At 32.7% G+C, this 19,729-nt stretch overlaps 2 protein-coding genes across 4 annotated transcripts; both read right to left on the bottom strand.

Moving 5' to 3' along the window:
- Window positions 1–1,827: 1,827 nt before the first annotated feature.
- Window positions 1,828–7,314, bottom strand: LOC148170133 (uncharacterized). 2 transcript variants are annotated; one of them, XM_088043347.1, is made up of 3 exons: window positions 7,204–7,314; window positions 2,785–2,941; window positions 1,828–2,740 (listed from the first exon to the last, which is right to left on the bottom strand). In XM_088043347.1, the coding sequence occupies exons 1-3, from the start codon at window positions 7,210–7,212 to the stop codon at window positions 2,010–2,012; spliced, it is 897 nt and encodes a 298-aa protein (XP_087899473.1). In that variant the 5' UTR covers window positions 7,213–7,314; the 3' UTR covers window positions 1,828–2,009. The 2 variants fall into 2 exon arrangements, with proteins under 2 accessions (XP_087899473.1, XP_087899474.1); XM_088043348.1 differs by lacking the exon at window positions 7,204–7,314 and having other exon boundaries at window positions 2,785–2,950.
- An 8,963-nt stretch (window positions 7,315–16,277) lies between these two features.
- Window positions 16,278–19,726, bottom strand: C901 (notch receptor 4 protein C901). Of its 2 annotated transcripts, XM_088043756.1 has the most exons (7): window positions 19,495–19,726; window positions 19,154–19,451; window positions 17,218–17,409; window positions 17,075–17,135; window positions 16,886–17,016; window positions 16,616–16,838; window positions 16,278–16,569 (listed from the first exon to the last, which is right to left on the bottom strand). In XM_088043756.1, the coding sequence occupies exons 1-7, from the start codon at window positions 19,579–19,581 to the stop codon at window positions 16,563–16,565; spliced, it is 999 nt and encodes a 332-aa protein (XP_087899882.1). In that variant the 5' UTR covers window positions 19,582–19,726; the 3' UTR covers window positions 16,278–16,562. The 2 variants fall into 2 exon arrangements, with proteins under 2 accessions (XP_087899882.1, XP_087899883.1); XM_088043757.1 differs by having other exon boundaries at window positions 16,278–16,838.
- Window positions 19,727–19,729: the final 3 nt, after the last annotated feature.

The following is a 19,729-nucleotide window of genomic DNA, read 5'->3' as shown; positions in this document are numbered from 1 at the left end:
TAAAAATATTTATAAGATGACTGCATCACTATGTAAATGCCGGTCCAGTTTCACTAAGATTTGTCTAATGATTTTGATTTGCACAATTTTGTTTCAAAGATAGTTTTTCAGAAACTCACGGCTTTACATAACTAAATTTTTGTTTAGCAACTAAATGTTTTAGAAATGTTAATGAGGTAAATTAGCACTTTTGAAACAAAGACGTTTTAGACCATTTGAATAAATTTAGTTTTGCAAGGAGATTTTTTCAAGAAAAATTCAATGTTAATGTGTGTAAACAAAGTTGCAACATTTAAGTGTTTATGAAAGGAAAAAAAAAAGTTAATTTAATTAAGAAGTAGATAGCGACTTTATCAATATTATTACGTGGACGGTGCCTCCACCTTTCTATGTTCCTGCAGAATAATTGTGTGGCTGTTCTACCATTAGATGTCACTGTTGGTCAAATTTGTTATGGTAAATCGTATTAATTTTAGCAATAGGCTTATAATGCTGGATATTTAAAAAACAATTAATCTTTAAGATTTAACAACAATTAAAAAACGTTTGATTTCTTACACAGCATTTTCTAATTTTTTGGTTTATTTGGGTGTATCTTAAGATCCTTATTTGTGCTTGAGGAATATTTGAAATTTCAAGGAATTCTTTAGGATTTCCGGCGATTCTCTAGCACTTTCGGACTCGGAAGATAATTTATTATTAAAAATTTGCTCTTGATTTGAGCTTCCTGATTTTCTTAAAACTCGAAAACTTTAAAATATGAGGGGCATATTATTTTACCTCGATCAGTTTGACGTCACAATTTGTGTAACTTCCCCGGATATAAATTTGATATGCACAATGTTATTACCCTATTAAGTTCTTTAATATTACATAAATTTGGAAGGAACACATCAGCCGCCGTATAATATTACTGGCGGTAATATAAAACTTTAATCAACTTCAGTTAAGTTCAACCTCAATTCGTTGTCCCATAATAAAATATGCAAATGTTAAAGTTAAAATTAATAAAAATGTTTTTATGTAAAACACTCTTTGGTAACCAGAAAGTTAAACTAGTTTTTCTTCATCTTCACGCATAAATTCGCAATGTTACAACTGTGCAAAAACCAGATTATGTCAGTTTCTCCATCAAAATATTTGCACTCGCAACTAATTTATTATCCCCGAAGTTGCCGGATCGATTTAGAATATCTGTTATCAAATTTATAAATTATGGAGGCGTTTATTCATTTTTCTAATTTTTATCTCTTCGGTGTTCCACATCGTCGCCCACACAACACTCTATAATTCAGATCATTTTAATAAATTTATTCTGAAACTTCGTTCCTATAAATATTGTTACACGGCCATCGATTGAATGTTTTATTTTGTGTCGGTTTTATTTTTCCCATCACGATCAAAGCGGAATAATTAATGATTGCCAGTTTGACCCTTGGTCAATCTGGACTATAATTACGAACCACCAAGTGAGATTTTAATTAAGAGCACTTAAATATTTAAAGACGACGTGTTAATTGTAGGTATTTGCGTCATTTATCTCGTCTTTTTTAAAACTTGAATTATGAAATGGAAATCAGATCTGTTATGGTAAAGCAGGAATTGGACTAACAAGATTCGTTGCTACCACATGCAGCACATAAATCATTGTTATAAAGGAAAAGGAAGCATGCATGTCAAAGGTATTGTAGGTACTCACGAGGCCACTTTCTTTTTAGGGAAATGCGACTTTCGTTCGATTTTTATTGAAACATATAGCGGTTCATTGTCATGACTCATGACCCTGTAATAAATTGCTTGCATAATCAATGAAATGAAGAGAGGAGCAAGTGTGAAAATATTTATTGTCTTACGTAAATAAAGTAACAAAATATGCTTAGTTTTCTAGGAGTTAGCGTGACAACAAAATAAACTATGAATTTTCAATAAATTAATAATTAGCTTAGTTGTGAGAAGGTTGACTTATCACTTGGTTTCTCACGTAGTCTTTTAGATGCGTGCACAAAATTTTAGGATAAAATAGGAATGCCGGTAAATCCTTGATGTGATCCTACAGGCACTGAAAACTGAAATGTGTCTTGGTATTGGGGTTGTAATTGCAAGGCTGTAGGTGTAGCAAACTGTTGTCTAGCTCGTGGTGGTCTTGGAGGATTAGGCGTTCCAAATCCGACTCTATTAGGCGGCAAAAATTCGTACCCATTTTGATCAATCTGTGGTAATTGTGGCACATTAAGCAAAGGATGGCTGAAATCAAGATTCGGGGGAAGATACGGCTGCTGTGGTTGCGGAGGAAGAGGAGTTGGTACAGCCGCTGGAATAAGATCCGGAGCTGCACGAATCGGTGGATACACAGGTACTGATGATGTCGGTCTAGGACGGGCGCGATTCTCTGAATACCCCAAAGATCCAGAACCAAGAGCATAAGCTCCATTTCCTAGATTAACAACCCCCAGTGACCCAGAACCAAGAAAAACAGCCCCTCCGGAAGCAGGAATATTCGACGCCGCGGCATTGACAGGAATTGCAGGAACCGGCATCTGTGGAAGAATTGCAGTACCAGAGCTCTGTGGTGGAATATACTCCTGGGATTCTAGGACTGGTTTGTTTTCAATCGAGTTCGAGATGAGACCAATGGGGGCTATTGGTCGTTGAAGAACTGAGATTGATTGATGAGGAAGCCGTTGACGTGGGGGTGGTGGTAGCGGCAGATCAACATTAAGGTTGAAGTCTCCAGTGGTCACTGAAAAAAATGTTAATTTGGAAGAGACGAAGAAGAGACGGTACCTTTCCATCCTGTCGGCTGTTGAGTCAGATCAGTGCTGTAACCGAGACTGGCATCAGTGTAGGAGTAGTCACCTAAAAGTGATCCGCGTTTGGATTTTGCTAGCTTGGCCTCTTCTGATGCTTGCAGGCCGATCAGAGCGAGGAGTGTTACAATTTGCTGGAACATGAAGAATTAGAAACTCTGAGAAGATTTTATGAAAAGTTCGTAATTATTATGTTCTTATTTCTAGTTAATAATAAAAGAAAAAAAGTCTAAATAAAATAAATCCAGAAGAATCTTCTAAAATCTTTGAATTTTGACATATCAAACAAACACGAAGGTCTCAAAAAAATTAATGAACCTGAATACTATGGCACATGTGTGCATATTTTTTGAAACTCGTTACTTATTTTGCAACAATATGTTCGTAGATTTTGTGCATTTTTTCGTCCTAGAATAATCCCAGTAGAGAATGGAATTAGTTGAGCACGTGCAACAGGTGTAAGACAAATTCAATATTGTTTGGCTTAGTAATGGACAAATTATTTACCGTTTCGCGGTATGGTTAGGCGCTTATTAAATGGATTAAAGCGGTGTCAACATTGACACAAATCAGTGAGTTATTACCTCGTTAAATGGGAATAGAACAGAAATTTGTTCGCTGTTTCTACAGACAGCGTAATTGTTTCAGATTTCAGCTGTTGATAGTCGTATTACCTGTCGTTTTTGCACAGATCTGCCAGACTGCTTCACAAAGACAGGTACTATAATTTCCGCATAAGCAATAAGAAACTCTATTATTATGCTTATGAAATCCGAGAAAACAGAGAAAAATTCGAAACGACGCAAATCAGAATGATTTACTACCGCTTCGCTTGTTTTTGTCTCATTATGAATCTGGATCTAAAAATTTAGTCAATGTTGGTCAGGTGCACAGTAATTGCTCCGCTGTTAAAAGCATACGTGCTCATGAGACCAGTAATCAGTATCGTAATCGTATGCAAGTTCCACCGGTAATTTGTTGTAAACCGAGCAATATTTTACGCTACGCATGTAACTCCATGTAGTCATTGATCGAATTAGGTCATAAATTAGGTAATGCTTTATCTGAAAGGAAATATCACTCACTATTGTTTTCCATACAAATCTGTGACTGTGATTTCAAAATGGGAAAACTTACAAACTTCAGTCTCTGGTGGTCTAATGTCTCGAGTTTAGCGCATTATGGCGCTTAACTGCAGCGAATTTGATAACTAAGCAGTTTGATATGGCGTTAATTTTGTACGAGATGTAATTACTGAGTAGTGTAAATAGAAATCGAGGCAAATTAAAATTGTCGTAGCACTAATCATAACTATAGCAATCAGAAAACGATCGCCTTTTACTAAAATAACTTTATAAAAATCGCGTTCTAGAAAGCTGCGGGCCAAATTAAAAATTCTGCTCTTGATACGACTCTCACTTCGGTAACATTCAATTATGCTTTTTTTGCTGACAACACTGAACTAGTGTTGTAGTTCAAGTACAGGTGTAAATAATTGTAAAGGTCTTTGCTTATTCCCAGCACATTCATTTCTAATCTTTGCACATGCATCGATTGCATGAATCGAATGTGTTCATGTAAAGATTGCAGTAAATTTTAAATGTTGCAATGGAATACCGATAAGCCTTTTATTCTATCTATATGGCATGAAAGTAACTACAAAAGCGGTATAAATTTGGGAACAATGATTGCTACAAATAGCGCTTTGAAAGTAAAAGTAAACGTGTCATTTAAATATAACACACTTCAATTAATTTCGCGTGATTAAAGAGGACGAAGTCTCAAAAATTTTGTGGGATTTTACGGTCATTAGTGGTGTCCCAATAGGCCAAAATTCCAGCCCGAGAGATGAGTACTTTTACTTCAAAAGTTCAAGTTTGCAAGGATGAAAAATGATGTAAATTAAATCAGGAGTGATAATACCACACCATGTCGCGGAAGTGTAATTTATGTTCACGCTTTTGTTTATTTATAATTTATTTGCAGAGAATGATTGGTATGTTCACCTTGCACACAATTTTTCTCTTTTATTCATACATTAAAAACCTATTTTCTCGTGGTGGAAAAGTTCACAATTTGATCCACATGATATTTCGATTATCTCTTAAATTACAAAATAATTAGCATTTCATGCCCGGCGTGCTTTTTGCTCGTTTAGAAAACTCTGTTTATTCTTACCACGAAGTTTTACTAAAAATGAGAACTGTTACGAAACCGTTCCGTGAAAACTCACTATAAATTCATAAGAAGCAATTATTAATTAATTCTTTTTATTGATTATTCGGACTCTACGCTTCACCTATCTTCCTTTAGTTCACCGCTTCTTTGTTAGTTCCAGTGGTTAGTTTTTTATTGGCATTTCTTGAAAATAAGTAATTCTTAGAAGTCCGATTTTAGGCGGAAAACTAGGTTCAAGGTGTGTCGCACCTGCTGCTAATTTTCCGTAAAAAATCCTCTTTAGTCTTTAATTACATTAGTTCTGGGGTTTCTGTGGTAATTTGATGATCCACGCTCAGAAAATTGACCTTGTCGTTGGGTGAAAAAGTTGCCTCAAATTTGCTGTGTCAGAAGCAAGTAATTCTGATTTGGCTTCTGTATCAATAAATTTAAAATGTTGTGTAACTAAAGCTATCCGTTTTCATTTAGGTTTTAATGAAGTAATTTGATACTTAATTAGTCGTACGTGCATGCAATACCTGAAAGGTGTAAGGCTAAAAATGTGGGAGAAAAATGAGATTTTGACCCAGTTTAGAGCGTTTGATTTTTTGAAGTGGGTGCAAGGTGAACTTTATTAGTTATTTTTGAACTTAGCAATGCATGTCTGGTATTTTAGAATCTATAATTTGATTTATGAATTTATGAATATGTAGTGGATAAACTGAGTAGTACATATAGGGAAAATTGTAAATGAATGGAGCTTAGAGGAATGGAATGGAAATGCATAATGGCATTGTATTTAGAGTAATGCAACGATCACTTCTACATGAGCAAACAATTTTCATCTTCGCAGGTCTATTTATTATTATGTTCAAATTTGGAAGCAGAAGAGCAGTTTCGTCTCAACTCTGATATTTTTCATTTATGATTCACAGCAGAGACAATTAGTGCATCAGCTGATTTTAATTACTAATTACTGCTGGTTTTTAAACAGAATAATTTATTTATTTTACTATCCCATTTGAATTTATTTCATTTAATTTATAGACGACAATAAAATTCAAATTGTATTCATTACTATTAATTTTTGCTTTTACTTTTAGAAAATTATCATTAACATTCACTTTTTCACAAATTAGAAAGCATTGTCAAATTTTCTGTACGCACTTTTCGATATTTATTGCGTTATTAAAATATGCAAATAAAAATTTTCAAAGAAGAAAAACTAATGAAACCACACACTATTTTTTGCCATGAGATTATCTAAATGTGCGAATTTTTTACCAACTGGAATTGAAGGTTAGTGAAGCAGACAACAAACGAAAACAAGAGCAAAACAATGCGCCATAAACAGTTTTTTATTTGTAATATCGGGCTTGGATCCGACTGTAAATTGTGTTGAAATATCATTAGATAATTCACAATTATTATTAGATAACATCTACGTATAATAACAACATACAAAAACTTTTTATTAAAAATTCATAAGAAAAAATTAGGCCTGTCACGCATTCCAATAAAGAATTCGTGATTTGTTTTTTGCTTTGAATTGACAAGCACTTTCCTTCCCTACACTTTCCTTGGTATTAAAATAAAATGAACTACATATCTACATGGAAATTGTAGATATTTTACCACAATCATATCGATTTGTTTCACCGCAAATTGTTGAAAGAAGTGTGATAATTATGACACCCCAAGACCGATCAAGCACAATAAAAGCACAACTGCAGTGTAGAACTTTCTGTTTAATGTCTATAATCGTCTCATTTCTGCAGGTACCAATTAATTTACATTGCAATTACCAATATGGAAACCCGAAGAATAGAGTGGTAATAAATATCTCCTAACAGGTGATCTGCATTGCAACCGGCAGATTTATTGAAAAAGTTAGCAATTTAATTAGTTTTCAGTCGAGGCGATTAATGGTGCAGTAAATCTAGATCACTTGCATTTGCGAGAAAACGTATGACATTATTTTAATGGTTTCGAACCCTATTTAGAGGCAACCAAAACGTAGGATAAAAATTGATCGAGGTCACAAATGTGTAAAAAAACTGTCATAATTTTGTGTAATTATCCTAATTGCAGTCGACACTGGTTTTGCGTGAAATGAAGCATGAAGCATACGCACACAACTGACATGTTAATTTTGCTGTTAAGATCACTGCCGTTGCACTTGACAAGTTTGTTAAAAATGAAATGGAAGCACACAAACCAAACAAAATGTAAAAATTACCGTTTTCATTGCACTTGCTAACACTAATAGTCCAACTGTAAATTGGAAGAAGGCTTATATACCCCTTCACTTTTAACTACAATAATTGTAATATGGAGTTTGAGCCGCGGTGTTTGTATATAGTCATTCGTAGTTTATAATGGTAGGGCATTGCTCGAAGTCTAAACTCGAGCGCTTTCGCTACCATAGCTCCACCCTTGTTGGTAATCCTGGCTTGTGCTACGACAGTCTTCCGGTTAACCGGAATAATTAATTATAACACTCAATTAGAATAGAATTCGGATGTAGAAAGAAAGCTCTAGGCCATGCATAAGAAGTTTTTTGTCTTCACTTTTACGTTGCACGAAAATTATTATTAATCTCACTCTTATTTCACAAGCTCGCATATTAGACTCGCTTTAGATGACAGGCGTTTTAAAATGCTAAACAGGTTACAACAAATTGCACTGAATTTGCTGCACGCTCTGCTGAAATGCATCTCCAGAATCGGGAGGATCATAAACTCCCATTTAACTAATTACATGTCTTGAGGTAGTTGGTCACGTGCGGTCACGGTCATTCCGCCAATTTAATGAAATCGTGATTGGCAAATTGTGGCTTTCTTCGGATCATGACAAAAAATTCGACATTTCTCTTAGTATTAATTATATTAGACTGTAATTAACAGTGGTAAGTTTGCTTTATTTACTCAGAGCTTTTACTTTTTATGAAGCAGAAATGAGTGAAATTTAAAGCAAGACTATGAATAATGCAGACTAGTTTATTAGTTGCGGAAATCCATGATCGTCATTTAAATTAGTGGGAATAGTGCGGTCTGGAAAATTGAGTATTTTTGTGATAGTTGTGTTGAAACTGTAGGAATAGATGGTTAATTAATCCATGAAGACATAAAATGGTAATACAATTAAACTTTTCCTTATAAAGAGTACGAATACCAGTTATCTGTGAAATCGTTAAGATGTCAATTTCCATTTCTATTTGAATGAGACATACTTCAAACTGGGTTGCAAGTATAAGTAAATATCAAAACATTATAAATGTTGGTTTTCCTTATTTTGTTCAAAGCGATATAGGAAAGCGACATTCTTGAAGATTGTCAATTTTGTCACCAGTGTAAGCAAAAAATATGAGCAGATTATGAAATGCAATGACTCTAAAAAGGATTGGATTAACAATTTTTTTATTCATTTTGCTCATTTATTTAATTAGATTTTTTCGAAACATATTTGGTTTTTAGCTCCGATTGTCAAAAAAAAACATTCTTTGGATATTTTTTTAAATTTGATAATTCTCGATTTTTTTTCGAATTTGTGGATTTTTTACTTTATTTAGATTTTTTACATCCTTGAACAATTCAATTTTTCTGAACGTTGAGCGTTATTTTGAAACACGTAATAAATTTGACATTTAAAAGCATGAAAGTTATTATTGTTTCTGCAAATGTTCTGGATTTTATAATTAGATACCTGAAGCATGAAAAATGACGTCCTTAAAATCAATTTCGATAAACAAAACTTTAAATATAAAAGTTTAAACACAACAATCTCACCTAATAGTATTGGTATATCACAAAACTATCAAAATTTTTAATTTAAATATTTTTACAATTTTTACTTCCTCCTGAACTAAAACTTTGCAAAAGTTTGTCGAAACAAACTAAAATTAGTAATCACTGTAAATTTAATGCAGAATTGAAATAAATATGTATCAGAAAAATTATTCACCGAAACGAAAGGAAAAATTGTAGTCCACCGGATATTACGAAAATTTATTTATTAGAATTTATTAAGAAAATATCTCGCTACAAGGCAAGTTAGCTCAAAAAATTGTTATAATAAATTACGGCATTCACAGTAAGGTATTTTGAATTTTTCAAACGCTCGAGAACTTTTTCACCATTTTTTTCTGCTTCCTTTCTGGATCTTTTAATATATTATTACAACAAGCATTTCAAAACTTGTCATTGATATTGATATTCATGTCATTGAACAACTTTCTTTGAAAGAGTTTGTTTCTTGCGATTTATTGAGATATCAGAGTTTATTACCTGGGAGCTATAGATCAATGTCTGAATCTTATTTTGTATGGAAGCAGGTCTTTAGTTAATTACCGTTTGAGACTCTTCACATTCGAGTAGTGCTGACAGGTAGTAACTTCTGTATAGTTGTTACTAATACGCCATATCATAACTGTTACTTTGCCATATCAAGACGCGTAAAAACGTAAAATATCTTGTGTTGAATTTTTATTTCTGGAATACATTCTTGTACATGCTGGTAATACCTGTAATAAATCCATGCTAGTATTGCTCTTTCAAAAGATATACAAGCCGGTAAATTCTTCCAATAATTGGTACCGACTTACATTCTAATAATCGTTTTTTGCTCAAAGTAATTAACCACTAATTGTTCTCTTCTTATGGCTTATAGTGATCTCACTATTTAATAACTTTTTATTGAATTTCTAAATTTGTTGCTGTAACAAATTACTTAATTTCGAGTCGGCCTCCAGATAGGCGAACTATCGATTGGTCTAATTTGTAAAACAATAATTTGCTTTTTATTAGATGCTTAGAAATCCGCCTTGCATGAAACAAACTGTTTTAATAGCGAAATTAATACGAATTAAAATTATTGTGGGTTTAATTAGCTCGACATTCATTTGCATTCTCCTTTCAGTGAATTTACGTGCACTCAAAAACAAACGTTTAAGGTTAATTTATTGGTGATTAAGACTTGAATAAATGTAGTTTTGTTTGCGGAAGTGGCTGAATTCGTCCTTTAAACATCTCGTTATTCATAAATCTTATGGAACTTTGTGAAGATTGTTCCAAGCTTTAAAGCTAATGCAAGTCGTAACACTTTAATTATGTTGGTTACCTAATTGTGCAGCTGTTGTACAACACTGCTTGACTGAAGTGATAAAATCTTTAAATATCGAAAATTAAAAAAAGTACCGTTTCTTTATTGATCAATATTGGAAACCTGTACTCGCTTTAATAGCCACGTTTTTAGTGGTAAGCTTTAAACATACGTGGATAGAACTGAATCAATATTGATGTAATTCTGTAAATTATAAAGAAGACCGCCTCCTACATGCACAATACGATCGATACCGTCTGGAATTATTCCATGTTTCTTTCTATTAAAGTCTAAATATTTCACAACTTTATTATTGAACAATTACAACACTGATCCTGACAATCAATTTATCTAAAATCTCGTGCTCGGGACTGGTAAGAATGGTAAGATGAGGAAGTAGTGTGAACGACAATGATCTACATAAAAATAGTTTGACCTTAAACACAAACAATTTAAAAATCATTAGGCGAGAGTGTATGCAGAGAAATATGATCTTATGCACTTCTAGAAAATAATACAGTCAGTGCCGACCTTCGTAATATAAATCTGTGTCATATCGATATAATTCAAAATCAAGAGTCAATCTTACATAATCGGTACCAATTTTAGAAATATTTCGTAGCGGTTTGCGGTCTTAAAATCTCACTTATTTAAAAAATTAACCATAAATTTGTTATAAAAAGCGGCTTTGCGCAACATTGCCAAAATGTAGAAGTATGTTAATTTAATTAGTGTGCGCAGTCACCAAGTTGTGATCTAAATGCAATTAACTATCTGATTACAAACTTAAAAATTTATGTAACACCGCATGCACATTGTGAGAATTCTAATGAGAATTTTAATGACAAAGAACTAGATCATATTTATAGCATTTCATTTTTCTACCATTACAAAAGCACTAGGTAACATAATTTGCAATGGATGAAAGAGCGATTAAAGTGGGTAAAGGTAAACTATCTATGCAAATTATTTTAATCATTTTAGGCGTTCGAAACGGAGTGAGCTGAAGGAAAATTTACAAGGACTGCAAAAGGAACCACAGATGAATAACTGTGGATTTTTCGAAGGATTAGCATCTAAATAATTATGCAATTTGTTAAGTTGCGTTGCAAACATTGCAAAATTGTTATTATCGTGAAACTATTACTAGTTCGATGTAAAGAGGTCTCGTTCACTTTGAACTTATCCTTGTCGTTCGATTTTGAGTTAAAACAGTTTAACAAGTTGTTGAATGTGAAGACGTGAGAGGATTAACCACTCCAGAGGATTGGCTGCTTAACAACTTACTTTTGTGATGTAACTTGAGAAAAGTTACAACGATTGTCTGTTTGGAAAGATATTTCACGACATTTTTGTCGTGTTGATAACGGTTAATTAATTATGTTGCGCAATATTTCATTTTCATAAACTTTTATTAATGATGTTTGCTCTAAGGCTTCTGTCTTATTTAATAATAATTGGGTTGATGAAAAAGGTAACGCGAGTCGTAATGTGAAGCCTTGTGGGTACCCTTTCGGACGTTTACTTCGCATTCTTTGCAAATATTTAACGTGTAATTAAGAATAGCATACATAAAGTGAAATGAAAGCATTTCTTTGTTGTATTCCAATGCTTTCAAATAAATTATGCGTACATTGAAGCCACTTTTCAGAAAGAATGTATTTCATATTTGACGAAAAGTTAAGCCAGATAGAGTATGTATTTAACATTTTTTTAATTTTATTTATGATGATCACATTGAAACCACTTCTTGTGATTTTTGGTTTTTGGTATCTTTTACTCGCCATATAAGATTAGGAGGAAGTGAGGTCGTGTTAAGTTTGCTTTTCTGGATTACCAATTGGTTTTGCATTATTTTAATGTGTAGTTTAGAATCTTTAGAATTTTTAGCTTTATAAGATCTTTCTGAATTTATTCTCTTAATATTGTCAATCACACAATTTTTACAGTTTCTAGTTTCATTTTTAAATTTAATGTGTTAGGAGCTCAACTTTTAACAAAGAACAATGTACTTCAAGTAACAATGCAGTTCTTAAGAACACCTAACGACTTAAAATGTTAAAAATAGATTGAAAAAAATACGAACACTTTGTTTAGTGTAAATAGACCCCTTTGACAGACTTTAAGGTCAGATTTTTAGCAACAAAAAAAACTCATTTGCATTTTTCCGCCATTATTTAACGTGATTTCTGATATTGAAATTATCTCAACGTTGACTAACTAATTCGGCAGTTATCTCAATTGGAATTAAGTTAAATAAATCTAGCCACAACCTTCACACACGAAAGTTAAATTGTTAGCTTCACTGTAATCTGTTAAAAATTGGAACCAATTAGGTAAAACCTTTCATGGTCTTAGAATTTTTACGGTAGTTAACTAAACGCAATTTTGCCAAAGCCACGAGATAATTAATTTTCTCCGTTTTGCAGACGTACCATTGTTACTCAGAACTAAAAAACTATGAAAATGGATAATTATTGATGTCGGCTTTTATTATTTATTTTAATACCAAAGCCTTCACATTTTATGTAGAATTTCAATACATATTGAATAATTAATAACAATTAATAATAAATATAAGAACTCGGCGATCAATATCCTCATTGAAGGTTTCCACAAAATTCACGATTTCATTGAAAAACGTTTGTCTGCTCCTCGTGAGAAAAATATTGTCGCGTCATCTGTTGTCGATTGTTGCATGCTGAAAATCATTAAATTACTGAAATATTTAGTAACAGTGCACTCGACGGTTTTTAATGTTATTGCACCGTTGTAAAAAAATCAGTTTTAGACAATTTGGAAACTCCAGCTCTTACTTTCGCTCCACCGATTACAACAAATTTGATATAATGAGCTGAAAAATGTAGAATTTGTAATGGGTTTATCTCAATTGAATTCGTAAACATTAGCTTAATTAAAAAATTATATAACCAGTCGTATATTGTGATTAATTGGATCACCTGAAAAAATCAAACTGATCGCGTAAAGGAAAGTTGTCTATAAAAATTCGAACACGATTTAATTTTTATAATAAAAGGTTAGAAAGTGTGAATGGAAGAATGAAAATCCAATCTACAATGCAAATAAGAGAATACCGAAATAAATCGAAGCCTGATTGATAAATACCTGGAATTGAATTAATTAGACATCACAATAACACAAACGTTGTAATCACACGTTTTGAAGACACTCCCTCCGTCAGTGAAAGGTATCAACGTGAACGATTATTATGATATTACTGAAGGTAAATCGTTTTAGTGACAATATTAGCGACATTACATAACTGAATTGTCTCTAAATCGATCACGTTTTATTATCGCACGGCTTGTTCGTCTCTGGGAACGTAATCCAGTCCACGAAGAAGTAAAAACCGGATCAGCTGATACTTTTATTAATTTCGAGTTAAATGACCCCATTGTGTTTTCGAAGGGCGTTGTCATCATCCAAATAAAACAGCACACCCACCACCAAAACTTTTACTTTCAAGAAGAACGGCACTTATAAATTATTCCGTTGTAATAATGATAGCTGGCAGACACATAACTTATTTACTTTCTTACTTCACTCCTCGAGAACATCAAAGTTAATGCTTTCGAATAAATAATTAAGGCGAACTAGAGTTGATATCGATTTGTGGACCTGGATCATGAGAAGGATAATCATCCTAATTAAAGTGGCATAAATTAGACGTCTAAACAAACCATGACCTATGCCAATCCCGATCAGATGAGGTAACGACGTGATTTAGCCGCTAATAGCTATTATTGTTTGATAATAGGTCAGCTTAGAATGTTTGTTTTTGCCCACGAATTAGGCGAGAATGGCACGCTCTAAGAAGCAGGTTGTTGTGATTTACGGGACGTTACAATGACAATGAAGTAAGATCTTTATTAATAGCCGTAAATATAAAGTAATTCCAACTTTATTTACATCAGAATTTATCTCACAGGGAGGTGTCTAACCTTCATTTTATGCATGAATTTCAGTTTTGTGCAAAATATAAATATTGCCCCAAGGAGACAGCAAAATTGGCTGTTATTTAATGTCAGAAAATGTGATTTGACACAGCAATTTTCACAAGTTGCTTAATTAAAATCCCTGAAATGCTAGCCATAATAGAAGAGATGAAAATTTAATTAAGTATTGCAAATTTTACTTTCTTGACTGTTAAAAAATAATAATTAAACCTTCGTAGTGATTGTAGTTAAATAAAATTAAACTAAATGAATGTAGAACGGATACAATTACTGTCATAAAATTAAATCGAAATTGAGACGTTTATGATAGATAAAAGAGGTTTTTGTTCCATCGATCGGACATTGAAGAAAATTTGAAAATAATTGTCTGGTTAGCTAATTGAGATTGCTGCAGTCAAGTCTTTAGATTTCAATTGCAATCCATCAATTAGGAGCGAGCGAAGACATCCCAGCAGATGCTAATGAAATTATCTCTTCAGTCGACAACAAGATGTAATTTAATCCTCTATTAAAAGTGAAGAGAGTTCAAGAAGGTTAATTAATAGTGTTCGCGCTAAAGAGACAATTTAATGGCATATTTGCTTAGACGGAAAGTTTTTCTTGCAATTCTGCTACTATGTAATACTAATTAAACTAAATATGAGTCATTTCGTATTTATTAAAAACAATTTCCTGTGGCAGTAATTTATTATACATCTTTAATTATTCATAGAGGTCGTGCTTTTGTTGTAAAACTAATAAGACAATCTATAAGCTTGCGTTAGTTTTTAATTTCTAAAGCTACATTTGAATTTGTATCACCATATTGCAACCATGGAAAACTGGAGAAGATGGTATTGACCATCTTTACATGATTTATGCACTAAAATGCACTTTCTTTCATTGAGCAAGTAAATTTTCTGATTTGCACACTTTTACCACCGAGCATATGTCAAAGTTCAGAATTTGTAGCGGTAAAGAACAAGAAGAAAGTGTGCAAGAAGTTGATTCTAATTTTTATAACGACTAATTTAATCAATTGTACAAACACAGGTGTTTTCTGTTATATAATGAGGACATTTTGTGAAATTCTTTAATTCTTGCGCATTAAAAAGGTTAAATATCGCAGGACGAAAACGAGGAAGTCTGTTTTCTCTTAGAATAAAATGGTTTAGTAGTGCTTTCGTTATCATGGGCATGGCAGTTTCCTTATTTTATTATTTTCAAGTATCAAATAATGTAAATGGAATGCAAAAAGAATTATATGCACTTTCGAGTTGATTAAATCGCAGCAGAGTTAATTTATTCTAATTATCGATTGCAAAAATAGATGAAATCGAATTAATGATGGCATGTGTTGGTTTCACTCCATGAACAAGATAAGTTCGTTTGTTTGAAAGACGATAAAGTTTTCTCTTAGGATTTTTCAAAAAAAATATTAGAATAGTTTTAAAAAAATCGTCTTTAATTTTATAAGAACGAAGAAAATAATAATGAATGTCACAACATGAATAAAATCTTATACTTTGAAGTGTTATTGATGATATTCCAAGATTTAAAATTTTTATTTAAGTTTTGTCTGATTTTTCTTGAAATTTCTTCGAATTATATAATTTTTTTAGCTGTTCAAAGTGACCCAAAAATTAAGATCAAACGACATTAAGAAAGAAAATTCTAATTTGTTATTATTATTTATTTCAATTCTAAAATTGAGAACTAGAGAATAAAATTAATGTTGAATGATGATATAAGTTACGTCATAAAACGAACAAGGTAATTAATACTTTGAAAAAATATTTTTTGAAACTTTTGACAAGCTTATTATTATATTAAATATTTTTTTCTCTTATAATTACGGGCATACTTTCAAGATTTTTGCAACTCATTGAATTAAGTTTACAGTTTAATTGCTTGTCAGAATGACTATCTGCAAATATTATCTTAAGTAATAATTTAATTTACAGTCAACTATTGAATTCATTATTTCAAGCAAATATATTTAATTGTAAAATCTTAGATGTGTAGTCCATCTAACTAGACTTTTCATTGATCAACCTGGATATTAGGTGACCAGTAATATACTTTAGCTAGAGGACAAACCTTTTACAAGTCTAGCGAGGTTTATGGTTAGAAAATTTTCCCAGAACTCAGAGTTTTAGGCTTTATATTTTATGTTATCTCAAGGGTCCTAAAATAAGACAGTATAAACCATAAAAACTTATATTAACAATAATAATTATTACATGGCATAAACAAAAATAAATAAATAAATAAATAAATAAATAAGTTACCAGAGACTGAAACCAATTCTGATAATTCGTCCTATTGTTACTCCAAAACCTGCAATGACATTTTTTCCTCCATCCTGTTCTTTGCACGTTGAAAACGGCTCTCCAACCTTCCACCTTCCATTTTCGTAAACTAGGCGAAGGTTCCTTATTGTTTTATCATTGTAAGAACAAACAATCAGTCGTTAATTCGTCACAACACTGAATAATTTTATCTCTGAGACGTAGGTGTTGGAGCGACAATATGGAACGAATTAATTCCTGCTGAAAAATGTTTGAATAGTCTTTGTGAGAATGGGAACTTTACGTTTCATTGTCTATCAGAAGCGGTTCGGTTTTTTGTGTTGTTGAATTAAACGCTACAGTGCTTGTTGGAGCTTTTACAGTTGTAGCAATTTCGGATTGTTCACAGTTCCTCCCTGACGTGCCTTCCCGACACAAACACTTATAATTACCTTCGTCTTTGATAAGTGAAATACATTTAGCACCGTTCTTGCAAGTTTCAGGATTAGTTTCACAGTAATTCAGTTCTGGAAACGTGAATTAATATTGATTCGTTATTATTGTTAATGTTTACCTTCATCGCAGAGCATTCCTCCCCAACCCTTTTTACAATTGCACTCCCATGGACGGGTACAATTACCGTTAACACAGCCGGGATAAGGGTAACATTTCTCACAATTTGTACCCCACCAACCTACCTTGCATCTGTAAATAAATCGATAATAACTCATATTTTAATAATTCCTTTTTGTGATGACCTCACCTACATTCGCCCGGCTTTCTACAGTAGCCTCTTTCTTTATGGCATGTTTTTGAACAGATAGCTGTAATAAATAATTATCAATATGAAACTTTTTATATAACGATCGAATCGGGTTATTCCTTATTGATGTTGCTAAGACTTACGTGTCTGACATAATATTCCGGTGTATCCTGGATAACATTTACATTCAAGAGGTTTATCGCAGTAGCCGTGAATGCAGCCTGGCAGGACTTGGCAATCTTTGCATTTTTTTCCGGCCCAACCTAAACGGCATTTGCATTCACCAGGACTATCGCAATAACCTCGAGTGGAATGGCAGTCTAAGCGGCAGATTGCTGAAATTACAGTTATTATTCTATTTTTATGTACTTAACTAGGAAAAAATTAGACGTTTGTTCAAAAATCAATAATAGAAATGACAGAGAAGTGTTGAAAGTAAAGCATGCAAAGTCACACTATTTTGTGAGAAGTGAAAAGGTGAATTAAAGTCGTTGTAACAGAAGGATTAAATAATCTTGAGTCTAAAAAACTGCAAGCATCTATAGAAGAATTTTCAGGACTTTGATTTCGACTATCTTCAATAATTTAAATACTCTGAATTAAAACTCGAATGATAAGAATAAGAAATTTATGAAGGAATTCAAAATTTAGAGGAATTCCGTTGATCTGAATGAATCATTCTTCAGCAAGCATCAGCATCTAAATAAAGAATCTAAAAAATATTCGTAAACTTATTTACATAGATTTTGTTCCATATTTCACCCCAGTCCTTTTTTATTCGAATCTAAATAATTACAACAATTCCATTAAAATATTCATTTCTCGTATAAATTACATAAAAATAGGTTTTTATAGACTAAACAATGTCAACTTTTTATCTGCTACATTTGTAATGTTTTTCCAATATTACTCAACATGTACGTATAAAAACTTGTTTGTACACATGCAAAGGTTTCTTTATACTTCTGTTTGCAAACACGGTAATTATGTAAAATGCAATAAAATTGTTGCTAAATTCTAGATAAAAACAAACATTTTAAAACTTGAATATAAGCCGCATTTAAATACTATTGGCCTTCTTTATAACGAGGTTCTCCTAATTAATTAAATACGAATGTATTATTAACACGAATTTCCTCCAAACCACGCAAGGTGGTCCTTCGAAATCTTCCACAGCTGTTTGATTTCATTCAAATAACATATCCATAATAATTATAGACAGGTATGTAGAAAACGTGTAATTGATTTCTTGAAATTTTTATATTGTATCCTCACGCTAATATTTAATTCACGTGCACTTGAAATTTTTCCCATTCAAGCGCAATCAATAGATCGCCGATCTTCGCTGAAGTGATGAACCTATCGATCCGCGAAACTCGTGTGCTTTTTATTTATTCGTCTTTAGAATAACTGATGTTCATAACTCGAGATCCATAAATCATGATGCAGGTGAACATTTTTTATACTGTAAAATAACAAATTGCGAAAGTTTAAGAAGAAAATCCATAAATTTTAAATGAACAATATTATCGAACCGTTTTTTTACTTAAGATGACACACTTACGTGTCGCCAAGGTAATAAATTATTGCAATGCAGTAATTATTGTTCACTAAGTTTAATCGCGTGTCTGAACTTAAAGTTCTAAGGATCCGATTAAAATTAAAGCGGATAATTAGAAGGTGTGGTCAGGCGAACAAGATTTTTCTTCCATGTTTGAAATTGTTGCAGAATAGTTTGTGTTATTTCAAGGAGAGTTTTTCTTGGCGCAGGGAATCAATATTGTTCGAGATAACTGGAATAATAGTCGAAATGATGGGTTTTTAGCAATGATCGTATAAAAAACATCAATCGGCTCGACTTATTAGTACCTACTCTAGTTTATTTTCCTTGATAGAATATTTAGTATGTACTTTGTTTGTAAACATACTTATTTCACCTATATCTGAAATGCAAATAACGGGAATACGTCTGTTAATAATACTGCTATTTTATTACTTGCGGTATTACTGCTATTATGTTACATTCCGTTAATGGGAGAATATGAGTGCATCGATCGTTATTTAGAGCTCGCTACTTACGGTCTGAGCAGAATATTCCATCCCATCCATCATGACAGATGCATTCGAAGCTCACGTTACAATATCCGTGTTGACATCCAGGCAAAGGTATACATTTATTACACTTTTCACCATAATAGCCCAATTTACACAAGCATTCTCCTGGTCTGTTACAATATCCCTGTAATGGGTCACATCCTGGTCGACATTTGGGAACATCGCACAAATCTCCTGTCCATCCCGGTAAACATTTCACTTCTCCATCATCATCACACACGTAATGTGAGTGTTCATTATGTGAACTGGGTAATTCACAAGCCTACAAAAATCAGTCATGAGGAAACCCACAACACCCAACATACCTGTTTTTTCCATTTAGGCACGTAACGAGCTGATAGAACACAAGGAACAACCACACAAATGACCAAAATCACCAAAAATCTAGTCATGACTATGCTGCCATCAATGATGAACGATTTTCTAGACGTTTCTGCGACGACCGTGAACTTGATAGTGGAGACCAGGTAGTCGATGACCTCCTTATTTTCTTGTTCTTGTGTGTAACTGTTAAGTCATGGCGGTGCTTCCTCGACAATG

The sequence above is a fragment of the Gnatocerus cornutus genome, chromosome 8 (genome assembly GCF_029298725.1).
Source record: "Gnatocerus cornutus isolate USDA-ARS CGAHR chromosome 8, icGnaCorn1.1, whole genome shotgun sequence".
Taxonomy (NCBI): Eukaryota; Metazoa; Arthropoda; class Insecta; order Coleoptera; family Tenebrionidae; genus Gnatocerus; species Gnatocerus cornutus.
The sequence above is the reverse complement of the archived record's forward strand: the minus strand, read 5'-3'. Positions and strand labels throughout refer to the sequence as shown.